General features: G+C 52.0%; 1 protein-coding gene across 1 annotated transcript; it reads right to left on the bottom strand.

Moving 5' to 3' along the window:
- Nucleotides 1–22556: 22556 nt before the first annotated feature.
- On the bottom strand, nucleotides 22557–23348 carry EI90DRAFT_3119900 (uncharacterized protein; the record flags this gene model as incomplete). The annotated part of the gene is made up of 1 exon (XM_039063262.1): nucleotides 22557–23348. One exon carries the CDS (start codon nucleotides 23346–23348, stop codon nucleotides 22557–22559), a length of 792 nt encoding a protein of 263 aa, XP_038918724.1.
- Between the last annotated feature and the right edge of the window lie 19 nt (nucleotides 23349–23367).

The following is a 23367-nucleotide window of genomic DNA, read 5'->3' as shown; positions in this document are numbered from 1 at the left end:
ACCAGCCCTCCCAATCCCTCTGCTGCCTCTGGTCGACGCCAACGGCCCTAGGACTACCTCCTCCGACTCTCTCCCGCTCTGTCTCCCATCTATGTCCACATCACCTCCAGACCTCCACCACCATACCTCCACCTCCTCGGACCCCTTGTTTGAAGAAGATGTGCCTGCTCGTTGTTGATAAATCTCAACTTGCCTATCCACCCTCCTTCCTACCTCTGGTCTCCACACCTCCGGTACTGTTAGAACTGGGCGAGGGCGGACGATTCCGGAGGGGAACCAGAGACTTAGCAAGGAGGGACCTTGGCCTCAGTGACTCAAGCGGAGCGCTGTGCCATTGCTGTTTGTCCATTTGGTCCTTAATTTCATAGGAGGCGAGCAGGAAGTCTCTAGGGGGCATTTCAGGTCGATTTTAGACTAAGGACTAAAACGAGTAACAAGTGCCGATATATATAATGGAGAGGGCGAAAGCACAAGGAAACAAAGGGGATCCGAATCGGAACGAAGGCATCCAAACGGGAACAAAGGGAGACAGAAGTGGAGCGGTACCGAAGGTCATAAGGCAGAAGCTGTGGTACATCCAAAAGGAGGTAAGGAGGGCGAGGCCCAGAGGGGCAGGAGGATGAGGGGAAGTGGGGATGATGACTAACTGGCTAGAATGGGAAGAAGCAGCAGTCCAAATAGGGATGAGGGGAAAACGCAAGAGATACATTACAAGCGGCAAAAGAGCTGAAGATGATCCATGGAGCTTGGAGCTTACGGAGCTTACGGAGCTTACGGAGGTGGGGTTGAAAGTCTGAGGAATATTGGCAATGGTGTTTACGTAGTATGAGATCACCAATGCAATGGACTAAGGCTGAGGTGGAGTCAAAGTCCGAGGTAGGAGCTATGACGGAGGCTCGGAGCAAAGGTACGAGCGGTGTCCGAGTACAAAGTACGGGACAGCGGTGGAAGGTCGTAACTTGGTGGGGGATTGATGGAAGAGGGCCAGAGGGAAGAGAGAGGAAGGAGGAAGGAGGAAAGGTGTGGAGGAGAGGAAAGGTGTCAGGTCCAAAGGTGAGTATTGGAGCGGACGGGAGAAGAGTAGGAGGGTGACGGAAGGGTGGAGGTGTTGTGGGGAGGAAGCGGAGGAGTGGGAGGAGGAGTAGTAGGAGGGTGGCAAGAGGGGTGGTGTTCAGTCCGAGGTGGGTATCGGAGTGGACGGAGATAGGACAGGAGAGGGACAGAGGAGTGGAGGTGGCATGGGGGGTGAGAGGAGGTGTGGTGTCAGGACCAAGGGTGAATATCGGAACGGACAGCGGTAGGGTAGGACTCCGGAGGTGGTGAAGGAGGAGGTCTGGGAGTCGGGTCGGGATCGGGTATGCACGGATATGACAGGTACCTCCGGTACCTCCCCATTCCTATTTTACATCCAGTCTCGACAAACTTTATTGTTTTATCATTTGATATTTTCTACAACCCCAATCTTCCAGACTACAACTTCCGGGCTCCAGACTTTCCCAGATGCCTTTTCTCTGTAGTTCCCTGCTTGTTCATAGACGTTTCTAGGCCTTGCCATTCAGTTGGCTTTTAATTCTCTCACTCCACAAACCTCAGACGTCATTCAGGCTTTTTGCCTATTCCTTATTTGTCTTGAGGATTCTTTCTATTTACTTCCCCTTTTCCTTGGTAACCCTTGTTTACCTTTGGATCCAATTGTTTCCACTATATGTACACACGTACCCCTCTAGTAAATAATCCCCCCAGTTATAATATACAGTCTTGAGCCCTCCAAAACCTCCTCCAGGACGTCTATCGCATCCCACTCGTCTGCTGCTCCAAAGAACTGAGTAACAGGCACTCCTAGAGATGCCTTGGTATAAAACCCAACAAATCACATGACGAACGATTGACCCTCACTAACACCTCCTTCTGTCATGACCAACAAATCCCGGGGCTCCGTCAGCGGCGAATCAAAGCTGATAGGCGAATCTGCCGACCCGAAACCCGATCCAACCAGCCCTCAATCCGATGTCTGGCCCCCTGCCCTATCGAGTGAGACTTTGCCAACAATCAGACCCTGGACCCTGCCGGCATTCCAACTTCACTTCCAGTTCCCGAGCCTTTGGTGCTCCCAGCATCCAGTCCCTCTGGTTCCTCCTAGGCCTATAGCACAACTCAGTCTCACATCCCTGCCTCTGCATCCTCCGCATATTTTGCATCTTCCATATTCTGTGCATCTTCCACATCCGGACCTCTGCCCACCTCTGCACCCTCTGCACCCCTGCCACTCCTGGTTGACCTCCACACCCTGTAGTCAGGTCAACACTCCCCTCCGTACCTTTGCTGGCCATCATGCTGTCCTCATTTGTGACAACAGACCACCCTCTGTTGCAGACTTATCAGCACCGTGCTGACTCCCGCATCCCATTTCACGGACTTGTGTCGGTGCCGTGCACCGACCCTGCTTTTCCTTTGGCCTTTTGCTACTCGGCAGCATTCATTCATTCCTTGCCGAGTGCCTATTATGTTCACCCATTTCATTTGCTTAACTTGCCAATATTGGCACTTGATCCGTGTGCTATTGCACTTTCCTATTCATTCCTTGCCTCCCATTTCCCGGGTTCTCATCCTTGGTTTAGTTTGATAAGTCCCTGCTCATTTCGGCTTATTTCCGCACCAGACCGACCGGTCCCTCTTTTGATTTCTCTTACCTACTTATACCTTGTAAATACTTTTGGGGACCTCAGTCTGAAATCAACTAGAGTACCCCCCCCTGTCTGGTCTGAGTCCCTCCTTCTGCAAAGGGGGCTTCCCCCCTCTGAGTCCGTGCTCCTCCTACAGGTCCGCTCTGCCCACAAGTCTTGTTTGAAGTCCGCTGTAAGTGCCAATCTGTAAATACGGGATCTCCCCCAAACATCAAGCTCAGGGCACAGCGCTCCACCTGAGTCGCTGAGGCTGCAATCCCACTCTGCTAACCTTGAACAGCGCTTCCAGATGTGCCGCATATTTCCCCCCACATATCCACACGCACACTCCAACAGACCTCTGCATCACCTCCGACCTCAACTCAGACAGAACCCAATCTGTCTTCTATCCACCTTCTGACAGTGTTCCGACTCTGACAGTCTGCCCGATTCCGACAATATTCCAGACTCTGACACCTTCGTTAAGTAGTGAGGGGGGGGCTTCCGGCCCCCTTCTGCTGGTGGCCTCAGTTCCTCTGTTGCCAGCTCCCCTGACAAATTGGGGACAACGAGAACGTACCAGGCACAGTGTGTCAGGGTCGCGTCCGTGGTCGAGGCGGTCCGGGCGTAGCGTCTGGTGCTGAGGACCTCACGGGGGGTGGATCGGGCGTGCGTACTGGCAGCCCCGATGTGGGACGGTGATCCCTGGCCACTTAGACTGAAGTGGGAATGTTGAGTTGTTATTAAAAGGGGAACTATGCTACTTACCTGAAGTGGGAATGTTGAGAAGAAGGTTACTTCTTCGGTTCCCACCCCAGGTGTGTTTATATACATGCGGCTTGGGTCACATGAGGTCCGCCACGTCACCCCGCATACAGCCGCAGTCACCCGGGTGTCCCCGTGGGGGATCCCAAGGGTGTATGCTGCACGTGCGTGCACTAGGTTGCACCCTAGAGCTGTCCGGGGTCGTCCGGGGCTAGGCACGTCATGTGTGCATCGCGGGCGGGTCAATAATACATGGATATAAGGGAAAGGTCGTCCGTGTGAAGTAGAAATAGAAATGGAAATAGGAGTGGAAGTGGGAGAGGGATAGAGGGGGAAGGGGTATGAAGGAGGGGTGCAGGGTGGGAGAAGGGGAACCGGGTGAGGTGGGCCCGGGTGGAGGCGGGTCAGGCGGGTGTGCCCTGACACAGTGCTCCATTCTGAGTCGCTGAAGCCGAGTCCCTTCAACACCCCATCACCCTCGGAGCTCCACCCCACCTCCGGTCTGTCTCCGACCCACCATCGGACGACCTGGAACATCGAGCTCCACCTGACAGCATTGCCTGGATAGCAATCGGACCTATCCAAGGAACGTCTTCTTGACATTTGGGAGTACTGGAAGCTCTATCCAAGTGGATGGATGAGCTTACAGGTGGGTGGAAGGTCATTACAGACCATAAAGCACTCATGTACTTCAAAGAAAAACAACACATGTCTGGCTGCCATATAAGATGGCAAAACTTCTTCTATGGGTTTAAATGCAACATAGTTTATGTCGAAGGTCACAAAAATAAAGTGGCCGATGCCCTTAGCAGATACTATGAGTCTTCATCAGATGAAGACTTACACTACAATGATTTCATCTCAGCAGACATCCACATAGATAAGCTGGGGGAGGATCTCCCTCTAAGCTGTGTGGAAGAAGCTGAGGAAATGTTGTATTTTCACTGCCTGAGAGCTGGAAGCATCCACCTGTCAGGGCACACCTGCCTGACCCGCCTCCACCCGGGCCCACCTCACCCGGTTCCCCTTCTCCCACCCTGCACCCCTCCTTCATACCCCTTCCCCCTCTATCCCTCTCCCACTTCCACTCCTATTTCCATTTCTATTTCTACTTCACACGGACGACCTTTCCCTTATATCCATGTATTATTGACCCGCCCGCGACGCACACATGACGTGCCTAGCCCCGGACGACCCCGGACAGCTCTAGGGTGCAACCTAGTGCACGCACGTGCAGCATACACCCTTGGGATCCCCCACGGGGACACCCGGGTGACTGCGGCTGTATGCAGGGTGACGTGGCGGACCTCATGTGACCCAAGCCGCATGTATATAAACACACCTGGGGTGGGAACCGAAGAAGTAACCTTCTTCTCAACATTCCCACTTCAGTCTAAGTGGCCAGGGATCGCCGTCCCACATCGGGGCTGCCAGTACGCACGCCCGATCCACCCCCCGTGAGGTCCTCAGCACCGGACGCTACGCCCGGACCGCCTCGACCCCGGACGCGACCCTGACACCACCTTGCGGCCACGAGATTGGTCACTGGACATGAAACCAGCGAAGTTTGTGAGCTTGAAGCCATGATCTTGGACCCCCCCCCCCCTGAGAGCAATTCAGGGAGGAGCAAGCTGATGCTCACGGATATAGTAACTGATGAGGGAGACCTCAGATCAGTCATTGAGGAAGAGAGCTTCCTCGTCGCTGTAAGGAGCGGATATACCAGGCAGAGTGCATGGCAAGGAATCCTGGAGAACCCCTCCCAATTTCCTAAATTTAAGGTCTCAGATGGTCTTATTTCCAGAGTGAATGAATTAGGGGAATCGCAGCTGGTTCTCCCGGACGTCATTCATAAAGGGGAGAGGGTGACTGGGATCACCATTCAGAATGCACACGAAATCCTGGGCCATCTAGGATTACAGAAGACACTAGGATATCTTTGCAGATATTACTGGTGGTCTATGGTACGTCATGTGGAGAAATATATCTCCTCATGCAAAAGGTGTCAGACCACTAAGAGGACCACACAGCGTAAGCCTGGGCTGTTGCACCAGCTGCCGATTCCAGAGACCCCATGGTCCTTGATCGCAATGGACTTTGTAGGTCCATTTCCTAAAAGCCTGGAATATAACTACCTATGGGTGGTTATCTGTCATCTCACTTCACAGGTACACTTGATACCTGTCAACACGACCATAAATGTGTTGGAACTCGCATATGAATTTCTTAAAGGCGTGGTACGCCTCCACGGACTCCCCAAGTCAATAGTGTCAGATTACAACACTAAATTCACATCTAAATTTTGGATGGAACTACATAGGCTACTGGGGGTCCGTCTGAAACTAACAACCACTTTCCATCTGGAGGGCGATGGACAAGCTGAACAGATGGTTCAGAATGTTGTCCAAGTCATTTGTGCAGCTGTTTGTCCTGACCAGCGTGACTGGGTACTTAAAGTACCCCTTACCGAGTTTGCAATAAACTCAAGTGTCAATAAATCGATGGGATATGCTCCCTTTGAGTTGATATACGGGACTGTGCCCCATATGGTCGTGGAGGTTCCACCCACAGACCTCCCTGGGGTAGGCGCCTTTGTGCAACAGGTGTTGGATAACCTCCAAGGCACTCATGATGCGATCATAAAAAGCCGCATTGAACAACTGGTCCAGGCCAATCGGCATAGGCAACCTGATCTGCCTAAACTGAGAATCGGCGATCTCACCTATTTATCAACCAAGGATCTCAACCTACCCAAGGGACAAGCCAAGAAACTCCTCCCTAATTATGTCAGGCCATATGAGATCCTCGAAGCTCTCAAGGAATCTTCTAATTACACCTTAAAACTCCCAAATGAGTTAAGTAGCCGGGGAATCCACCCCAAGTTTCATGTCTTCCAACTGGCTCCCCATGAGCCAAATGATTCCTTGTTATTCCCTGGATGTGCAGCCCAAGTCTTCTATGACTTTGGCAAGGATCCAGAGCAGGAATATTTGGTCCAAGAAATATCAGACCATGCATGAGACACAGATGGTGGTCTGTGGTTCCGTGTCAAGTGGGGTCTTGGAGATCTTACTTGGGAACCCTTATCCAATTGTGATGAATTAGTTGCATTGGATAACTACCTAATAATACATGGAGTAGAAGCGGTCAAAAGCTTGAGTAAGGAAAGCCGATTTCCTACTCCCATTACACGAGGGACCCTTAAAACTCCCTGTTCCAAGTGCCCTAAATGAGCCACCCATATAGGACTGGTCCTGTGACCTTATGAAGGCTGCCTTTGGCACTAACTGCCAAATCGGGACATTGCCTCCATGGAGGCAAGGTGGTTCCCACGGTGAAAATTTTCGCCTCCTTCTTCCATATATATTGCTGAGGGGTGGAAGAAACTGCTTCCCCCCATTTCGCTTCATTCTTCCACTTGTCTATGGCTGAATCAATGGACGGCATCTTTGACAAAGATAAGGATGACACAAATAACCGTGGGCACAGCCCCTCAGTTACTAGTGGTGCAATGGATGCCGACCTACCTGAATCAAATGCGCTCCCCAGGCAACGGCCATCAATATCTGGCAATCACCTGTCAGATCCTAATGACACTCCCAACACTCAGACTACAAAGCAACAGCCAATACCATCAGTATCGGGCCACCCCTCACCTATCCACAGTGAGTATATTCCACCTCAAACCCAGGTGGCTTGCCCACCATTAGACACCCAAATGATGGGTCAAGTGGGGCAAAACTATGTCCTGGACATGACAATGGCCGCAATGGGCCTGTCTTTTCCTAATTTCGGGCAGAATATGTGGGTTTATAACCCCAATGTGCCCTGAGGCCAGAAATGATGCAAGCTTCGGCTGCATATTGTCAGGGACCGGTCCGGGGTCGAGAGCGTCCGGGTATATCGCCCGGTGCTGAGGGCCCGGTGGGGTGTGAAGCGGGCGCGTACAGCAACGGGTCCGGTGCAGGCAGATGTCCCTGAAGTGGGAATGGTGAGAAGAAGACTGCTTCTCTGGTTCCCACCCCAGGTATGTTGATATACATGGTGCTCAGGTCACATGAGAGTTGCCATGTCGTCCCCATGCACAGCCCCAGCCACCCGGGTATTCCCATGGGGGATCCTGAAGGGATCCGCTGCAGGCACGCGTGCTGGGCATACCCGGGGGTCGTCCGGAGCATCCGGGGCTGGGTGCGTCGTGCATGGGTCGTGGGCAGGTTAGTAGTACTGTTAGAACTGGGCAGATTCAGATGACTCCGGAGTGGAATCGGAGACTTAGCGTGGAGGGACCTTGGCCTCAGCGACTCAAGCAGAGCGCTGTGCCATTGCTGTTTGTCCATTTGGTCCTTAATTTCACAGTAGGCGAGCAGGAAGTCTCTAGGGGGCATTTCAGGTCGATTTCGGACTGAGCCCGATACGAGTATGTACAAGCGCCGATATATATAATGGAGGGGGCAAAAGCACAAGGAAGCGAAGGGGAACCGAATCGGAATGAAGGCGCCCGAATGGGAACAAAGGGATGTCAGAAGCGGAGCGGTACCAAAGGTCATAAGGCAGAACCTGTGATACTCCGAAAGGAGGTAAGGAGGGCGAGGCCCAGAGGGGCAGGAGGATGGTGAGAAGTGGGGATGATGACTAACTGGCTAGAATGGGAAGAAGCAGCAGTCCAAATAGGGATGAGGGGAAAACACGAGAAATACATTACAAGCAGCGAGAGTGCCGAAGATGATCCGTGAAGCTCGGAGGTTGTGGAGCTTACGGAGCTTATGGAGGCAGGGTTGAAAGTCCGAGGAATATTGGCAATGGTGTTTACATAGTATGAAGTCACCAATGCAATGGACTAAGACTGAGGTGGAGTCAAAGTCCGAGGTAGGGACTATGACGGGGGCTCGGAGCAAAGGTACGATTGGTGCCTGAGTACGAAGTACGGGACAGCAGTGGAAGGTCGTAACTTGGTGGGAGGTCGGTGGGAGAGTACCAGAGGGGAGAGAGAGGAGAAAGGGAAGAGGGAAGGAGTGGCGGAAAGGGGAGTTGTCAGGTCCGAAGGTGAGTATCGGAGCGGACGGGAGGAGCGTAGGAGGATGACGGAAGGGTGGAGGTTTTGTGGGGGCGGAGCGGATTCCGGAGGTGGGGAAGAAGGAGGTCCGGAAGTCAGGGCGGGGTCGGGTATGCACGGATATGACAAGTACATCGATCAAGGAAAGTCATCCGTGTAAATAGAAACAGGAAGAATAGAGAATGAGACAGAGAAGAAATAAGAAGAGGGGGAAGTGGAGGGAGGAGGAGACAGGAAGGGGAAGAAGGGGGTAGCGGGTGGGGTGGAGCCGGGTGGAGCTGGGTGAGGCGGGTGTGCCCTGACACATATTCAACCGATGGAATACTCGGTCAGCTCCTTAAGGAAGCTAACAAATGCATTCGCTTGATCAATGGCAAGCTATCCCAGTCCCAGGAAGCAACCCATCGACTACACAAAGAAAACACCTTGCCTCACAAGGAACTTTTTAATGTAAAGATCAAGGTGGTGAAACTCGATCATGCATTGAAAGACGTTTCTCATCATAGAGACTACCTTTGCTGCAAGAGCAATGACCTCTCTGCGGAAGTAAAGTCTTTCGAGGACGCCTGGCCTCGAAAAGTCCCCTTTAAGGCACCAGTTGCACAGGATGCCATGGTACTGGGACCCCCAAAGAGGGCCCAAGGAGCCCCTCTGATGTCGTCTAACATATCAGTACACAACCGTGCATCTCAACCGGCACCCCCTAAGGGGATGCAGGTGCCTTTTTCAAAACTAATAGATGGCCATTATGGCCCTCTCGCTGCTCCTATTCCCCCAGGACCTCAAGGGCCCACCCAACACGATGATAATCGTGACCTTATCCCCTCAGAGTACTCATGGTTCCAATTGCCGGACCAGAGTTGCCAACCTTCCACTGGGATGTGGCGAAACATCCCTATTCCAGGGTCGTTCTCCATTAATGATTTCCAGGATGGAGTCGTTATCTGTGGACAACTATGGGTTATGCGGGGCCAAAATGATATTTGCCAATGGCGATGGACCCATTTCATGCTCAATGGGTTCAAATTTCTTATCGACCTTAACTGGATCGACAAACACGCTGTGAACAGCATTGATAATGCCCCACCAGAAGTGCATGCTCGACATGCTCAATTCTATGAGATGAAGTTCATGCCCGGATGTAAACCATCCATATCTGAACTAGATGAATGGTTCAAATGCCTGGCATTATCAAAGAGGCAGGAATGAAATACATCCTGACCTTGTTTTGGAAACACCACCCATCCGAAGAGGCTAAGGTGAGAAAAGCGGCAAATATGACCGCTTATGGCCTATCCAGGCTACAAGTGGGCGAATTTGCACCGCCACCGCCCACATCCCACCCCGTCCAGGGGTTTCCACCACCTCCTCGAGAGGTGAGCACTGTTCCTCCCCTCGACTCCAAGGATACATCAATGAGTGGAGAGTCAAGTTTTGTGGAACAGACTGAAGCCATTCCACCTGCAACCTTGACAACAAGGCACTTCCCTGCAGCTCAGCGCCAGCATATGGCAGCAGCTGAGGATGATGGAGCCGGGCCTTCGACAAATCTGCAGGCTAACATGCCCGGACCTAGCACCTGTCAGGGCACGCTGCCCCGCTCTGCGCTGTGCCCTCCTGTTGCCCCTCTTTCCTCCTCCCTCTTTCGCTTTGTCCTTTGTCTTCCTTCTTCCCCTCTCTTCTTTCCTTTCTTTCTTTATACAGACGACCTCTCCCCTTACCCATGTAGCATGGATGCGTCTGATGCCGAGTACTCCATGTGGGTACTGCGCTGCCGGATATGCCATGCATCCTCATTTGTACTTCTCCCCTCTGACACTTGGGATCACCTGCAGAGCCATCCGTGATACCCTGGCTCCACCTGGGCTGACATGGCACCCCCCACGTGACCCGTTCCCACCTGTATATAAACCAAGCCGAAGCAGAACCAAAGAAGCAGCCTTCTTCTCACTACTGCTTCAGGCAAGCATCTTACTCCAGCTTAGTTTAGTTTAGTTTAGCCTTCCATTCTAATAACAATCACTACTGCTTCAGCCTAAGAAGCCAGACAGGGACGTGAGCCCGAGTGAGGGCCATTTGCTATACATTCCCGTTACTCCACCGCTGCCCAAGCCACTACCCCCACCTCTCCTGCACGGTCCCTGACAGCAGAAGAAGGCTTCAACCTAGTCTCATGGTGACCGAGGAGCAGTACCAGGACCTGCTGACCAGGTTCCAGGAACTGCAAGCGATCCTCGAGAGCAGAATCCAAAACCCACCACCTGCACCCGCACCCGCGCCCGCACCCACACCCAAACCCAAACCCAAAGCACCCAAAGTCACCGCACCCACCACCTTTGCTGGCACGAGCAAGGACCTCGACCGCTTCAAGGCAGAATGCGGGATCTATTTCCATGTCCACATGGCAGAGTTCCCCAACACTCTGTCCCAGATCCTCTTCATCTTGTCGTACATGAAAGGAGGAGCTGCAGGAGCATGGGTGACACAGTGCACGATCATGCTGCTGATGGTGGGATCTCCTGCAATCACTATGGACAACTTTATGGCAGAGCTCGATGCCATGTTCCAAGATCCAAACCGTGAAACCACCACCCAACAGAAGCTTGCCGCCCTGTGGCAAGGTACCGACTCTGTGGATAAGATTATCCAGGAGTTCGAGATCCACGGCCCTGCCTTGTGGCTAGGTGACATGGGGCTGGTAGACTGCTTTGAACAAGCGATCAACACGCGGCTCCACGAGAGCATCTATCACCTGCGTCCCATGCCAAGGACTTGGGCAGAATGGAAACGGGAAGCCACCCTCCTCAACAACCAGTGGCAGCACTTCCAGGCGACGCAACCCTGCCTCCCCTGTTTAAACCGCCCCTTCCCCCCACAAGACCGCCACTGACAACCCCCCAGCCCTTCGCACACCTGCCACCCGGACCCCCGCCGCAATCCACCACCGCCCCCATAACCCCCACAGCCACAGCCCCGCACCCCCCAGCTCCGCTCCCTCAGCCAATGGACCTTGACCATTCAAGGGCTGACCCGCGATGAGGCCTATGCCACAACTGCAACAAACTTGAATGCGATGCCTCCAACTTCGCCACCAGCGCTGTTCTGTCCCAGCTCCAAACCAACGGCGAGTTCCACCCTATCGCCTTCATGTCCAAGAGCTTCACTGAAGTAGAACGCAACTACGAAATCTACAACAAAGAAATGCTTGCGATAGTCCGAGCGCTAGAAGAGTGGCGTCATTTTGTAGAAGGGGCTGAGTGTCATATCCATGCATACCCGACCCCACCCCGACTTCCGGACCTCCTCCTTCCCCACCTCCGGAATCCTACCCTACCGCTGTCTGTTCCGATATTCACCTTCGGTCCTGGCACCACACCACCCTTCACCTCCCATGCCACCTCCACTCCTCCGTCACTCTCCTGTCCTATCTCCATCCGTTCCGATAACCACCTCGGACCGAACACCACCCCTCTCGCCACCCTCCTCCTACTCCTCCTCATACTCCTCCACTCCCTCCTCACAACACCTCCACCCTTCCGTCATCCTCCTACTCTTCTCCCGACCGCTCTGATACCCACCTTCGGACCTGACACCTCTCCTCTCTTCCTTCCCCTCTCTTCCCTCTGGTCCTCTTCCGCCGACCTCCAGCCAAGTTACAACCTTCCGCCGCTGACCCGTACTTCGTACTCGGGCACCGCTCGTACCTTTGCTCCAAGCTTCCGTCATAGTTCCTACCTCGGACTTTGACTCCACCTCGGTCTTAGTCCATTGCATTGGTGACCTCATACTATGTAAACACCATTGCCAATATTCCTCGGACTTTCAACCCTGCCTCCATAAGCTCCGCAACCTCCGAGCTTTGCAGATCATCTTTGGCACTTTCGCCGCTTGTAATGTATTTCTTGCGTTTCTCCCTCATCCCTATTTGGACTGCTGCTTCTTCCCATTTTAGCCAGTAGTCATCATCCCCACTTCCCCTCATCCTCCTGCCCCTCTGGGCCTCACCCTCCTTACCTCCTTTCGGACGTATCACAGGTTCTGCCTTATGACCTTTGGTACCGCTCCGCTTCTGACATCCCTTTGTTCCCGTTCGGACGCCTCCATTCCGATTCAGTTCCCCTTCGCTTCCTTGTGCTTTTGCCCCCTCCATTATATATATCGGCACTTGTACATACTCATAGCGGGCTCAGTCCGAAATCGACCTGAAATGCCCCCTAGAGACTTCCTGCTCGCCTACTGTGAAATTAAGGACCAAATGGACAAACAGCAATGGCACAGCGCTCCGCTTGAGTCGCTGAGGCCAAGGTCCCTCCATGCTAAGTCTCCGATTCCACTCCGGAGTCATCTGAATCCGCCCATCTCTAACACTGAGGAAAAGGTCAATATCTACACAGACCACCGCAACCTAGGCTACTTCCACACTGCACAGAGGCTGAATCGCCGCCAAGCATGGTGGTCACTATTTCTGTCCCGCTTTCACTTCACCCTCATCCACCGACCAGGGAAACTCATGGGGAAACCGGATGCCCTCTCCCACCGTGCTGACCACCCGAAAGGAAGGGATGACAATGACAGCCTGACCCTCCTACAGCCAGAATGGTTTGAAGCCCGCACGACCGAGGCCATCACAGTGGAGGGAGAAGAGGCGGCCATCCTGGAAAGAATACGCATGGCGAGAGACCGTGATGAGAAGGTAGTGAAAGCGCTGAAGGAGCTGGGAGATGGAACCCTCAGGACGGATGAATGGAGCAGAGATGGAGAGTTGGTCCTCTACCGGGGAAAGGTATACATCCCGAAGGACCTGCAACTCTGCCACGACCTAGTGCGGCTACACCACGATGCGCAGGCGACAGGACACCTGGGGCGATGGAAAACCCTGGAGCTCGTCTCCTGCAATTACTGGTGGCCCTGGATGGCGGAGTATGTAGGCCACTACATGGTGGGGTGCAACACCTGCAATCGAGTCAAGTCATTCCCCTCACGGAAGGTGGGGAAGCTCAAGCCAAACAAGATCCCCACCTGCTGCTGGCAGGTAATCTCTGTGGATATGATCGGAGAGCTCCCTGAGTCAAAGGGCTACAATGCCACCCTAGTGGTGGACCGCCTCTCTAAGCACATCCATGCAATCCCTACAGTCATGGCGGTAGACTCGGCTGGGATCGCCCAACTCTTCCTCAAACATGTCTGGAAGCATCACAGGCTCCCCAAGGAGATTCTCAGCAACAGAGGGAGTGCCTTTGTCTCTCAGTTCTCCAAAGAGCTAGCAGCCCTACTAGTCAAGCTGACCCCTTCAGCACCTTACCACCTGCAGACAGACAGACAGATGGAGCGAGTGAATCAGGAGATAGAAGCCTACCTCTGAGTGTTTGTTAACCACCACCAGGATGACTGGGCAGACTGGCTCCCGCTAGCGGAGTTCTCCCATAATAACCGCATCCATGCCTCGACCCGCTGCACCCCCTTTGAGCTTGACACAGGCCAACACCCCAGGATGGGGACAGAACCCACACGTGCATCAGAAGTCGAAGCCGCAGATGCATTCACCTCGAGACTGATGAAAATGCAGGAAGAGGCGAAGGTGGCGCTAGAGCATGCAGCGGAAGAGATGGCCCGCTACTATGACCGAAACCAAGAAGTAGCACCTGAGTACAAAGAAGGCGATCAAGTCTGGCTCAGCACCCAAAACTACACCATGGACCGCCCTACCAAGAAGCTAGACCACAAATGGACCGGCCCCTTCAAAATCCTCAAGGTCGTATCCCCTGCCACCATCAAACTCCAGCTCACAGCACGACAAAGGGGAGTCCACCCAGTGGTATCAGTGACGAACATCCGGCCCTACTGCCCAGATGGGATCGCTGAATGACCCACTGACCCCTGCCCAGGCCCCAAATCATAGACGGAGGAGAAGAGTACGAGGTCGAGAAGGTCCTGTCAGGGACCAACCCGGGGTCGAGAGCGTCCGGGTATATTGCCCAGGGCTGAGGGCCCGGTAGGGTGTGATGCAGGTGTGCGTAACAACGGGCCCAAAGCAGACAAGGGTCCCTGGCCACTTAGGCTAAAGTGGGAAGTGTGTTATTATTATTAACAAGGGGAATGTAAGCTACTTGCCTAAAGTGGGAAGTGTGAGAAGAAGGTTGCTTCTCAGTTCCCACTTAGGCTGTGTTTATATACATGTAGTTAAGGCCATGTCATCTATGCACACAGCCACGTCCATCCGGGTATCTCCGCAAGAGATCCCAGGAGTGCCCAGTGTGCAGGAGGCTGCCCAGCGGGTCCGGGCGTGTCATACTGCAGCTGGGCCAATGGTACACTGATAGGAGGGAAGTCGTCCATGTAATAAGTAAGGAAAGAGAGAAAAGAGAAAGGTGTCAGGGAACACCTGCCTGACCCGGTTCCACCCGGGCCCAACCGGGCCCACCTCACCCACTCCCTGCTACCCATCCTTCCTCCTTCCTCCTTCCTCCTTCCTCCTTCCTCCTTCCTCCTTCCTCCTTCCTCCTTCCTCCTTCCTCCCTCTTCCCCTTCCTCCCTTTCCTCCCTTTTCCCTCTTTCCTCTTTCTCCTTTATTTCATTCTCCCCTTCTGTTTATTCTTTCTATTTACACGGACCACCTTCCCTTGTATCATTGTACTGTTGACTCGTCCGGCTCGGACACCCTGGACGACTTCCTGCTACACCTAGCATGCACGCCTGCAGTGGATGCCCTCGGGATCCCCCGTGGGGATACCTGGATGGCTGTGGCTCTCTCCGTAGATGACGTGGCACCCGTCATGTGACCCAAGCCACATGTACATAAATGTACCTGAAGTGGGAACTGAAGAAGTAACCTTCTTCTCACATTTTCCACTTCAGGTAAGTAGTGTAGTTCTTCCTTTTAATAACAATTCACGTTTTCCACTTCAGTCTAAGTGGCCAGGGACTACAGTCCCAGATCGGGCCCGTCAGTACGCACGCCCGCTTCGCTCCCCAAGAGGGTCCCTCTGCCGGGCGCTACATCCGGGCCCCCTCCACCCCGGACATGTCCCTGACAAAAGGAGAAAGAAAGGGAGGAAGAGAAAAGGGAGGAGGAAGTAGGGAAGGAGTGGGTAGCGGGGGGCCGGGTCAGGTGGGTGACAGGGGACCGGGTCAGCTGAGGCAGGTGTGCCCTGACAGGTCCTCAACTCCTGCTGGCGCTGCAGAAAGCTCTGGTATCTGGTGAAGTTCACGGGCTGGCCAAACTCCGAAAACAAGTGGCTCCCCTGTGACAACCTGGCCAACATGCACGACCGGATCGAGGAGTTCCACAGAGCACCCCCAGATGCCCCAGGCAGAGAGCGAGAAAACCCCCTAGCCACTTCGAGGTGAAGCGGCTTAAGGAGGGGGTGATGTCAGGGCATGCCGCCCCACTCCGCGCTGCGCCCTCCCGTTGCCCCTCTTTCCTCCTCCCTCTTTCACTTTGTCCTTTGTCTTCCTTCTTCCCCTCTCTTCTTTCCTTTCTTTCTTTATATGGACGACCTCTCCCCTTACCCATGTAGCACAGACGTGTCTGACACCGAGTACTCTGTGTGGGTACTGCGCTGCCGGATATGCCGTGCATCCTCATTTGTACTTCTCCCCTCTGACACTCGGGATCGCCTGCGGAGCCATCTGCGATACCCTGGCTCCACCTGGGCTGACATGGCACCCCCCACATGACCTGTTCCTGCCTGTATATAAACCGAGCCGAAGCAGAACCAAAGAAGCAGCCTTCTTCTCACTACTGCTTCAGGCAAGCATCTTACTCCAGCTTAGTTTAGTTTAGTTTAGCCTTCCATTCTAATAACAATCACTACCGCTTCAGCCTAAGAAGCCAGACAGGGATGTGAGCCCGAGTGAGGGCCATTCGCTATACATTCCCGTTACTCCACCGCTGCCTGAGCCGCTACCCCTGCCTCTCCTGTACTGTCCCTGACAGCACCGCAGCCCAAAAGGGCAAACCAAAAAAGGCCTAACTGCCTTTGTTTTAAAAACATTAGCATTGTCATGGCCATGTATTCCGGCCCGTTAGCCGCCTGTCCCGATGCCACCCGAGCCCATTCCCGCTATGCGAGCATGAGTGCAAGCCCCAACCCTCACCCCTACCCTCCCTGAGGACTCCCCGCTCACTCCCCACTTGCCTGTGGTTCCCCAATGCTAGACCGACTCCCCCACTGCCACACCAACCTCCCCACCCTGAGTCTGCCTCCAGCACCGCGCTGAGCACAACTCCTCTACCCTGCCCACTTGGCCCCTACAGGGCCACTACCATTCCCGCACCCAACTCCGGCCCAACTCCGAGTCCAGCGCCGCTATGGCAGCCCTATGCTCCTTCCTTTATTTATCTGTTATTGTTTGTTTTGACCCTCGGTCATTGCCAGCCGCTGTGCAGCCAACCCCGCTCCTTGTTCCCTTTTGCTTCCGGACCCCTCAGCCTTTGGCCCGGGTCTGCTTCCATTCATTCTTTCTCCCTATATATATCCTGTATGATACTTTATTGTACCTTAGCTCTAATATCGATTTGACCATGACCCTCTAAGTCCTGACCCCAACAAGGCAACCCCAGTAAGTCTGAAATGAGGGCCAAGAGACAGCTAGGGGGCACAGCGCTCCTTTAGAGTCGCTGAGGCCAAATGCCCTACCCTCGGGCCTTGTTTGCAGCATCATGGCCATCATGGCCTATAGCGGCCTGCAATGGCAACCCTTGGTGCCGACCCCGGACCAGTGGCTAACAAGCGTCGACTTCGTCATCGTTAATGATCAAATTTATGGAGGCCTAACCACCCCATTAATTTTTTTTCTCTTCTTTTTCACTGTCCAGAGGCCTGACCGCCTCCACTTATATTCTCCTTCGCCAACAAAATAATCGGTACAAAGGGTTTAACTACATGTGGCATTATGTCAGGGCCTGGCCCTCATTCCGTGATGGGCCCAGGGGGATCCTCCTAGTCGCTGGGGTATCTAGTCCCAATCCGAGATCCTCAAACTCACTGAGGGGGCTAGCCCCAGCCTTCACAGGAAATGAGTTGAGAAGAAGGGTAACCTTCTCAACCTCCTGTGACACCGCTACAAATGGGAGCTGGGAACTATACAGTTTTCGGCTCTTTGCCGACTTTCCATAATTGGCACCCCCCCCCCCCCCCCCCCTGTGGGAAGATTCTGGGCAAGCAGCTCGCCCAGAAAGTTCCCACGGTTGTGGCTGTGATGGTTTCTGGGCGAGTAACTCGCCCAGAACGTTCCCACAGTCTGCATGCATGCAGGATTGTGGAATAGTGAAGGGAAAAATAGGAGAAAATAGGGGAAGGGTACCTGAGGGTGTGTGGGGTCAGGGGCTGTGCCCTGACACATTATTAGAAGCTCTTTTTTCCCTACCACCTTACTTCACAATGAAAGCCTGACTGCTTTCGTCACAAAAGCCTAATCACTTTGCGTTAATTCTTACCCAAGAGCCTGACCGCTTTGCTTTACTCCCCTTTGAACCCCTTTTGTTCTAACTTCATTGGTGATGACCGACATTGAAAGGCCTAACCACCTTTCACCTTTAACTTACAGTAATGCCACTACTGGTTGCCCCGAGGCCTAATTGCCTTGAATTTCTTTATGTTTCTCTTGAATCTCTTGGACCGTTTTTTACATTTTGGTACACGCCTTCCTGTTGCGATATTAATATCGCAAGGGAGGAGAGCGTAAGGAAGGGAGGCTGCTTATGCACCCCCTCCTAACTCTTTTACTTTGTCTTACTCTTGTTATCACTTGTAACATAGTCTATTATAATCAGTTTGTAACTTCGCGCAACAGCGCTACATTATTGTATATACTCGGAGACCCTGCAAGCCACATAGGCTGCATGTGCTCTTCCCCCCCATGTATATAAACATTGCATGCGGGCAAGTCAAGGCTTTACAGCCTTTACTCCCCGTTGATTATACAGCCTATTATAGCGTATCTCTGACGGACTGGGAGTGTGAGGCAATACTCACAACCACTATCATCTTATCATCTTACAGTGTAGGGGCGTTTGAAATCTTTCTTTGTAAGTCCCAAAAACTCCCCGCTTTCCAAAAAGACCAAACCCCCCGCAAGTGGACGCCCTAGGAGATCATTGATGACAGAACCAGTAACTTAGGCATGAACGTGAGCACGTCAAGTGTGGAACATTCATGTGATGGGGACATAGATGTACGAATCAAGGATGTGATGAAAAAAGGAATCAGCCGAAGGGCGCCAGCCCGCCTGCAATGCAGCTCATCGGTCAAGGAGGAGTGAGATAAATGAGCGTCAGCAATACCGATAATTGATGCACAACGAATAGAGATAGGATAGCGCGCGATGACCATGAAGCGATGGAATCGACATTGGATCAGAAAGGTATGTCTGTGTGTGAATAGGGGATTTAAAAGATGAGGTAAGATACAGGTATGCTGCATAGGCATATAAAAGGGCAGGTCAGAAGAAGGGGAATGCACAGAGGGAGTAAGTAGTGACATAAGTAGCTGCCTTCAAACATCGATGAGGTAAGCTGGAAGGGCCAATCAGAGCGGTTCGAAACCTGGCTTCGGGGTGAACCGAGCCAATCAGATCTCGTAGATGACCCTCGGCGATTATTTATTAGTTAGATATACTATTAAGGAATCTCTCTTAGCGCGGCGTTCCAAATGGGGCAACCCGCTCCCCAGCAGACGCAAGAGGGAACTGAAAAACATAAGATTTTTGGTCCGTGCGTATTGATACGCATGCAAAGAATGAAAATCTACGTGAGGGAACTCCTAGCTGTGTGCTTAGTCACAATCGGCACAGAGGGAATTAGTGATGCGTAAAAGATCATCTTAACCATTGTATAATACACTCATTTTTAACATGATTAAAACTGTGTTTTACAATGTGGTCCATTGCATTTTACCAGGATTCCTTTACCACGTTAAAGGAGGTAGATGACCTGTTTTTTAATGATTCTCCACCACGATAACGATTGTAAACGGTCAATTTACAAGGGTGCATTTTGTAATTTACCAGTCGGATTTCATCATTTACAATATTGTTAATTTGGTGAAAAACGTGGTTATTTACAACTACATTTATGGCGATATACAGCGGAGACTCTAGGTTACGTTGCAATGAATAGCAGTCATTGCAAGTGAGGAAATGAACCGAGTTGAGGTGAGCAAAAGACAGAAAGGTCAATTCGAGGAGTGACGAAGAAGACCCGATCCGGAAAGCATAACGCAGGATTGAAGCCTTGGGCTCACGAGAAAAGTACGGAGTTGAGTGCGAGCAAGAGACGGGTAGCATAAAAGTCGAGCATCAATTCGATTTTGATGAGGTTGATTTGACAGAGCATAACCTAATGAAAGTGGAGGAAGTCTCGGGCTGTGAATAAGACGGTAGAAGATACCATAAGTGAACTTCAACCCTTCCGCACAACTTCGCGAGGCAGTCTTTCCTTCTGAGTGGGCCAGGTTAATCGATTCAGACTTTCTTCTGTTGTGGGGCCATCATAGTGACGGCCACGGGGGTTCTTTTTTGGCAGTACTAGTAGAGGTGGTTGTCATCGGGCCTTGGTCATTATCATCGCTTTCGAATTCCAGTCGCGTTTTTTGGTTACTAGCACAGGGGGAAATTAGCAAGGCAGCAGTGGGGGAAGAGGTAGTTGGGAGATAAACTAATGAGCGTACATGGGGCCAAACTACGCCCTAAGCAGATGCACGAGCTTTTCTACCACAGGTGTGACCCTTGGGTAACATAGATTCCTGTTTGCTGTGAGAGGCTTGACGATTTTCTAAAATAAATAAATAAATAAATGCTATTTCTCATTCACCAATGAGTTAAAGACGCGTAAAGACGCGTTGAAACACGTCCAGATGGAAGCCATTCATGGCATCGCTGTCAGTGAGGCAGCATGCCCAGTGTCCATATTCATAAGTACTTGCCACTTCTGAAAAGAGTAGCTAGTTGCATAGCGAAAGGATAGTCAAATTGGGAGGAAATGAGCAGGTTGCAGAACGTGTATGGTATGGTGGAGAGGATAAGGCACTGAGTGGAATGGAAACTGCCGAGAACAACTTAGTCCGATTTCAGTCTAAGCGCCACAGTCTCTGCCCACCTACCCTTACATCTTTAAGTGCCAGCTTCCATACTTGGGGCTCCTCGCGACAAGAAACATTCCTGACAATTCCACCCATCGCAAAGTCGCGATCTAGTTTACTAATGTCTACAACAAGCCGTACCAACATATAATCGAGCTCTTGGTTATGCCTTGCTAGGGAAATCATGCATTGTCGGGGGAGGTGACAAAGTTTCCACAATGTGGGCCCAAAAACAACGAATTGAATTTAGGGACTTATCCTTCGTCTGGGTAGGAGTGTTTGAATTTCATGGCTCTCACTATTGAGCTGAAGTAGCTGTGGACTCAAATCCCCGAGCATGTCACAAAACGTCGCTTGTGAGAACATGCGTCACCTCGTTGACCTTGTCTCAGATAGCGGTGCTTACATGGATGCTGCCTTGGCACCGACCTCTTTTACTACACTCAAATTATCGCTCTCGCTTCGGTCTCTTCAGTATGTGGCCGATTTCCCTATGGTACGTACGCATTCCCGTCGTTGGGCCATCATCGATCGCAGTTGCAAGCTCGCAAGGTCAATCGACGACGATGACTAACCGAACTCCGGCCGTCCATACCTCTGACCTTTGTACAATACATCGCAGCTCGAATACCATGAATTGAGTGGTAATTTATGCAGGGAAGAGTCTGGTATTTAGCATCGTGAAACGTATATTGTAATTTACAATGAAAAAAAATATCACGAAAACAATGGTAAATGGTCAAAAACCAGACCAAAAATGGTTTTTTACGGCCATTTACTTCCCACAGTGTCGGGGACTGCCACATCCAGCACGACGTACGTTCCGGATAAGTAACCCGCATCCCAACAATTCCCGATGAACGCTGAAGCTCGACCAGTGCAATAGAGTAAACAGACTTACTACGGGCTGTTACCCATGCCGGCAAATGATGAGTACCTAACTGAATCGAATACTTAAATCTTAATAACATTACCCACAACCAACCAACCTAAGTAGTAGAATTCAGTCTGCCTTCCGTCAAGGCGCTAAATAAAGTCGAGAAGAGTTGCTTGCATAAAGTGCGTTGTACTAGCAATTTAGAGATAAAGGATTTTTGAACCCAGAAAAAAAAGCTAATGTGCATGAGAATTTTTTGTTTTTGGAAGGCTGGGGCCGGGAAAGATCTCGAGTGGACAGAATCGAGAAAGAAAAGTTCAGACTACTGTCCGTCTAAATCTGTAGTGATACGAGAGATCACAAAGACGAAAATATTATAAACATGCATGAAGCCTAATACTAATATAGTGAACAAAATAAATAAGGTCAACACGAAAGAATTCGATATTATTGTTTCTGTGTATTGGTGTGTGTGTGTGTGCGCGCTATATCGCTCTCCTCCATTAGGATTCCAGCCTTCCCAGTGATGCCTAGTGTCGGTGGTGTGGGTAGTTGGGGCAGGGGGGAGCCAGACGTTTCCAACCGTGCGAATCCACAAGGAGAGAAGGGATATGACAAACGAGGACAATGGATGAGTGGATGAGAGACGTAGAGGGGGGGAAGCGAGACTTGCAGCAGGAGTGCCAAGACGAAGGATGTGAAGATGTTTACTAACTGATACCGAAATTGAAGAAATGATAAGAAATGAGAGGGAGAAAATAGAAATGCATCCTCTCCATTGAGGGTAAGTGAGCTCTATAAGCGGGGATTCGAAAAAGAAAAGCGGGATACGAAAAGTCGAGTAACGGAAAGATCACGCGCAACTTCGAAAGATGATCGAAACTCAAGACGGATTAAAAAGCGAGAGATGGGAAAAATGAAGAAGAAGCCAGCATGCGAGGACGAGTGACGAGCGTGGGGGGCTTGGGCCTAATCGATCGCAAGCCAAACCAGAATTCACAAGCGAAAAGGGTAGTCTGAGGGAGAGAGAGAGGGGGGGGGGGGTTTTCCCCACCCAAAGAGAATCATCCTTCACAATCACTCTGATCCCCTTCAAACCCAAAACACCCAAACGACTCCTAATCATCGTCGCTCCAGACTTGAAAAGTTGGCCTCGACGACCTCTCCATAAGAACGGGAACCTCCTTCATCACCGTGTCCCTTCCGACATTCGCCACGGACGATCTGGAGGGACTAACAGTCACCATTCCCAACCCTAACGAAACGCGCCTGGCCCTACCGAACAACACTTCATCATCCTCATCCTCCTCCCCTCCAACGCCAACGTCAACGCCACCACCCCTACGGTCAAGACGACGAAGGCCAAATCTCCCACCAGGAAAACCAGCACCAGCACCAGCACCATCATCATCATCATCGCCGTCTCCGTCATCATCGTCGTCGGCGTCAAACCCACTCCCTTTTCCCGAAACCATGCCACTCGAACCAGAAGGGCTCGAACCAAGGGATGAAGAACAGGAAGAAGGGAAACCCACTGGTCCTGGCAGTCCCAGTGGTCCCCCTTCAACCGACGACCCCCCGACAACGACGTCGAAGAGTAGAACATAGTATCCTGTGGTTGCTGCTGCTGTCGGTGGTAGTGCTGGTTTGGCAATGGGCGTCAACTTGAAACCAGATTCTTCGTTCGCCGCTCTCGCATCCATTCCCACTGAAGGCGGCGTTCTGTCTGCCACACGATGATTGGAATATCCAACATCAAAATGATCCGCATCACCACCACCACCGCCACCAACAATACCGAGGCTAAACGACCCACCACTGACCTCGGATCGAGGAGACGAAGAAAATGTGGACGAGATGGGAGAAGGTAACTGTCTCTGCGGCTGCGTTACCTGTTGCGGTCTCAGCATCATCGCATTCTGGAACGAC

The sequence above is a fragment of the Cantharellus anzutake genome, assembly GCF_015039405.1.
Source record: "Cantharellus anzutake strain C23 chromosome Unknown EI90scaffold_12, whole genome shotgun sequence".
In the NCBI taxonomy this organism is placed as follows: domain Eukaryota; kingdom Fungi; phylum Basidiomycota; class Agaricomycetes; order Cantharellales; family Hydnaceae; genus Cantharellus; species Cantharellus anzutake.
Note: the sequence above shows the minus strand (reverse complement) of the source record. Positions and strands in the feature narration are given on the sequence as shown.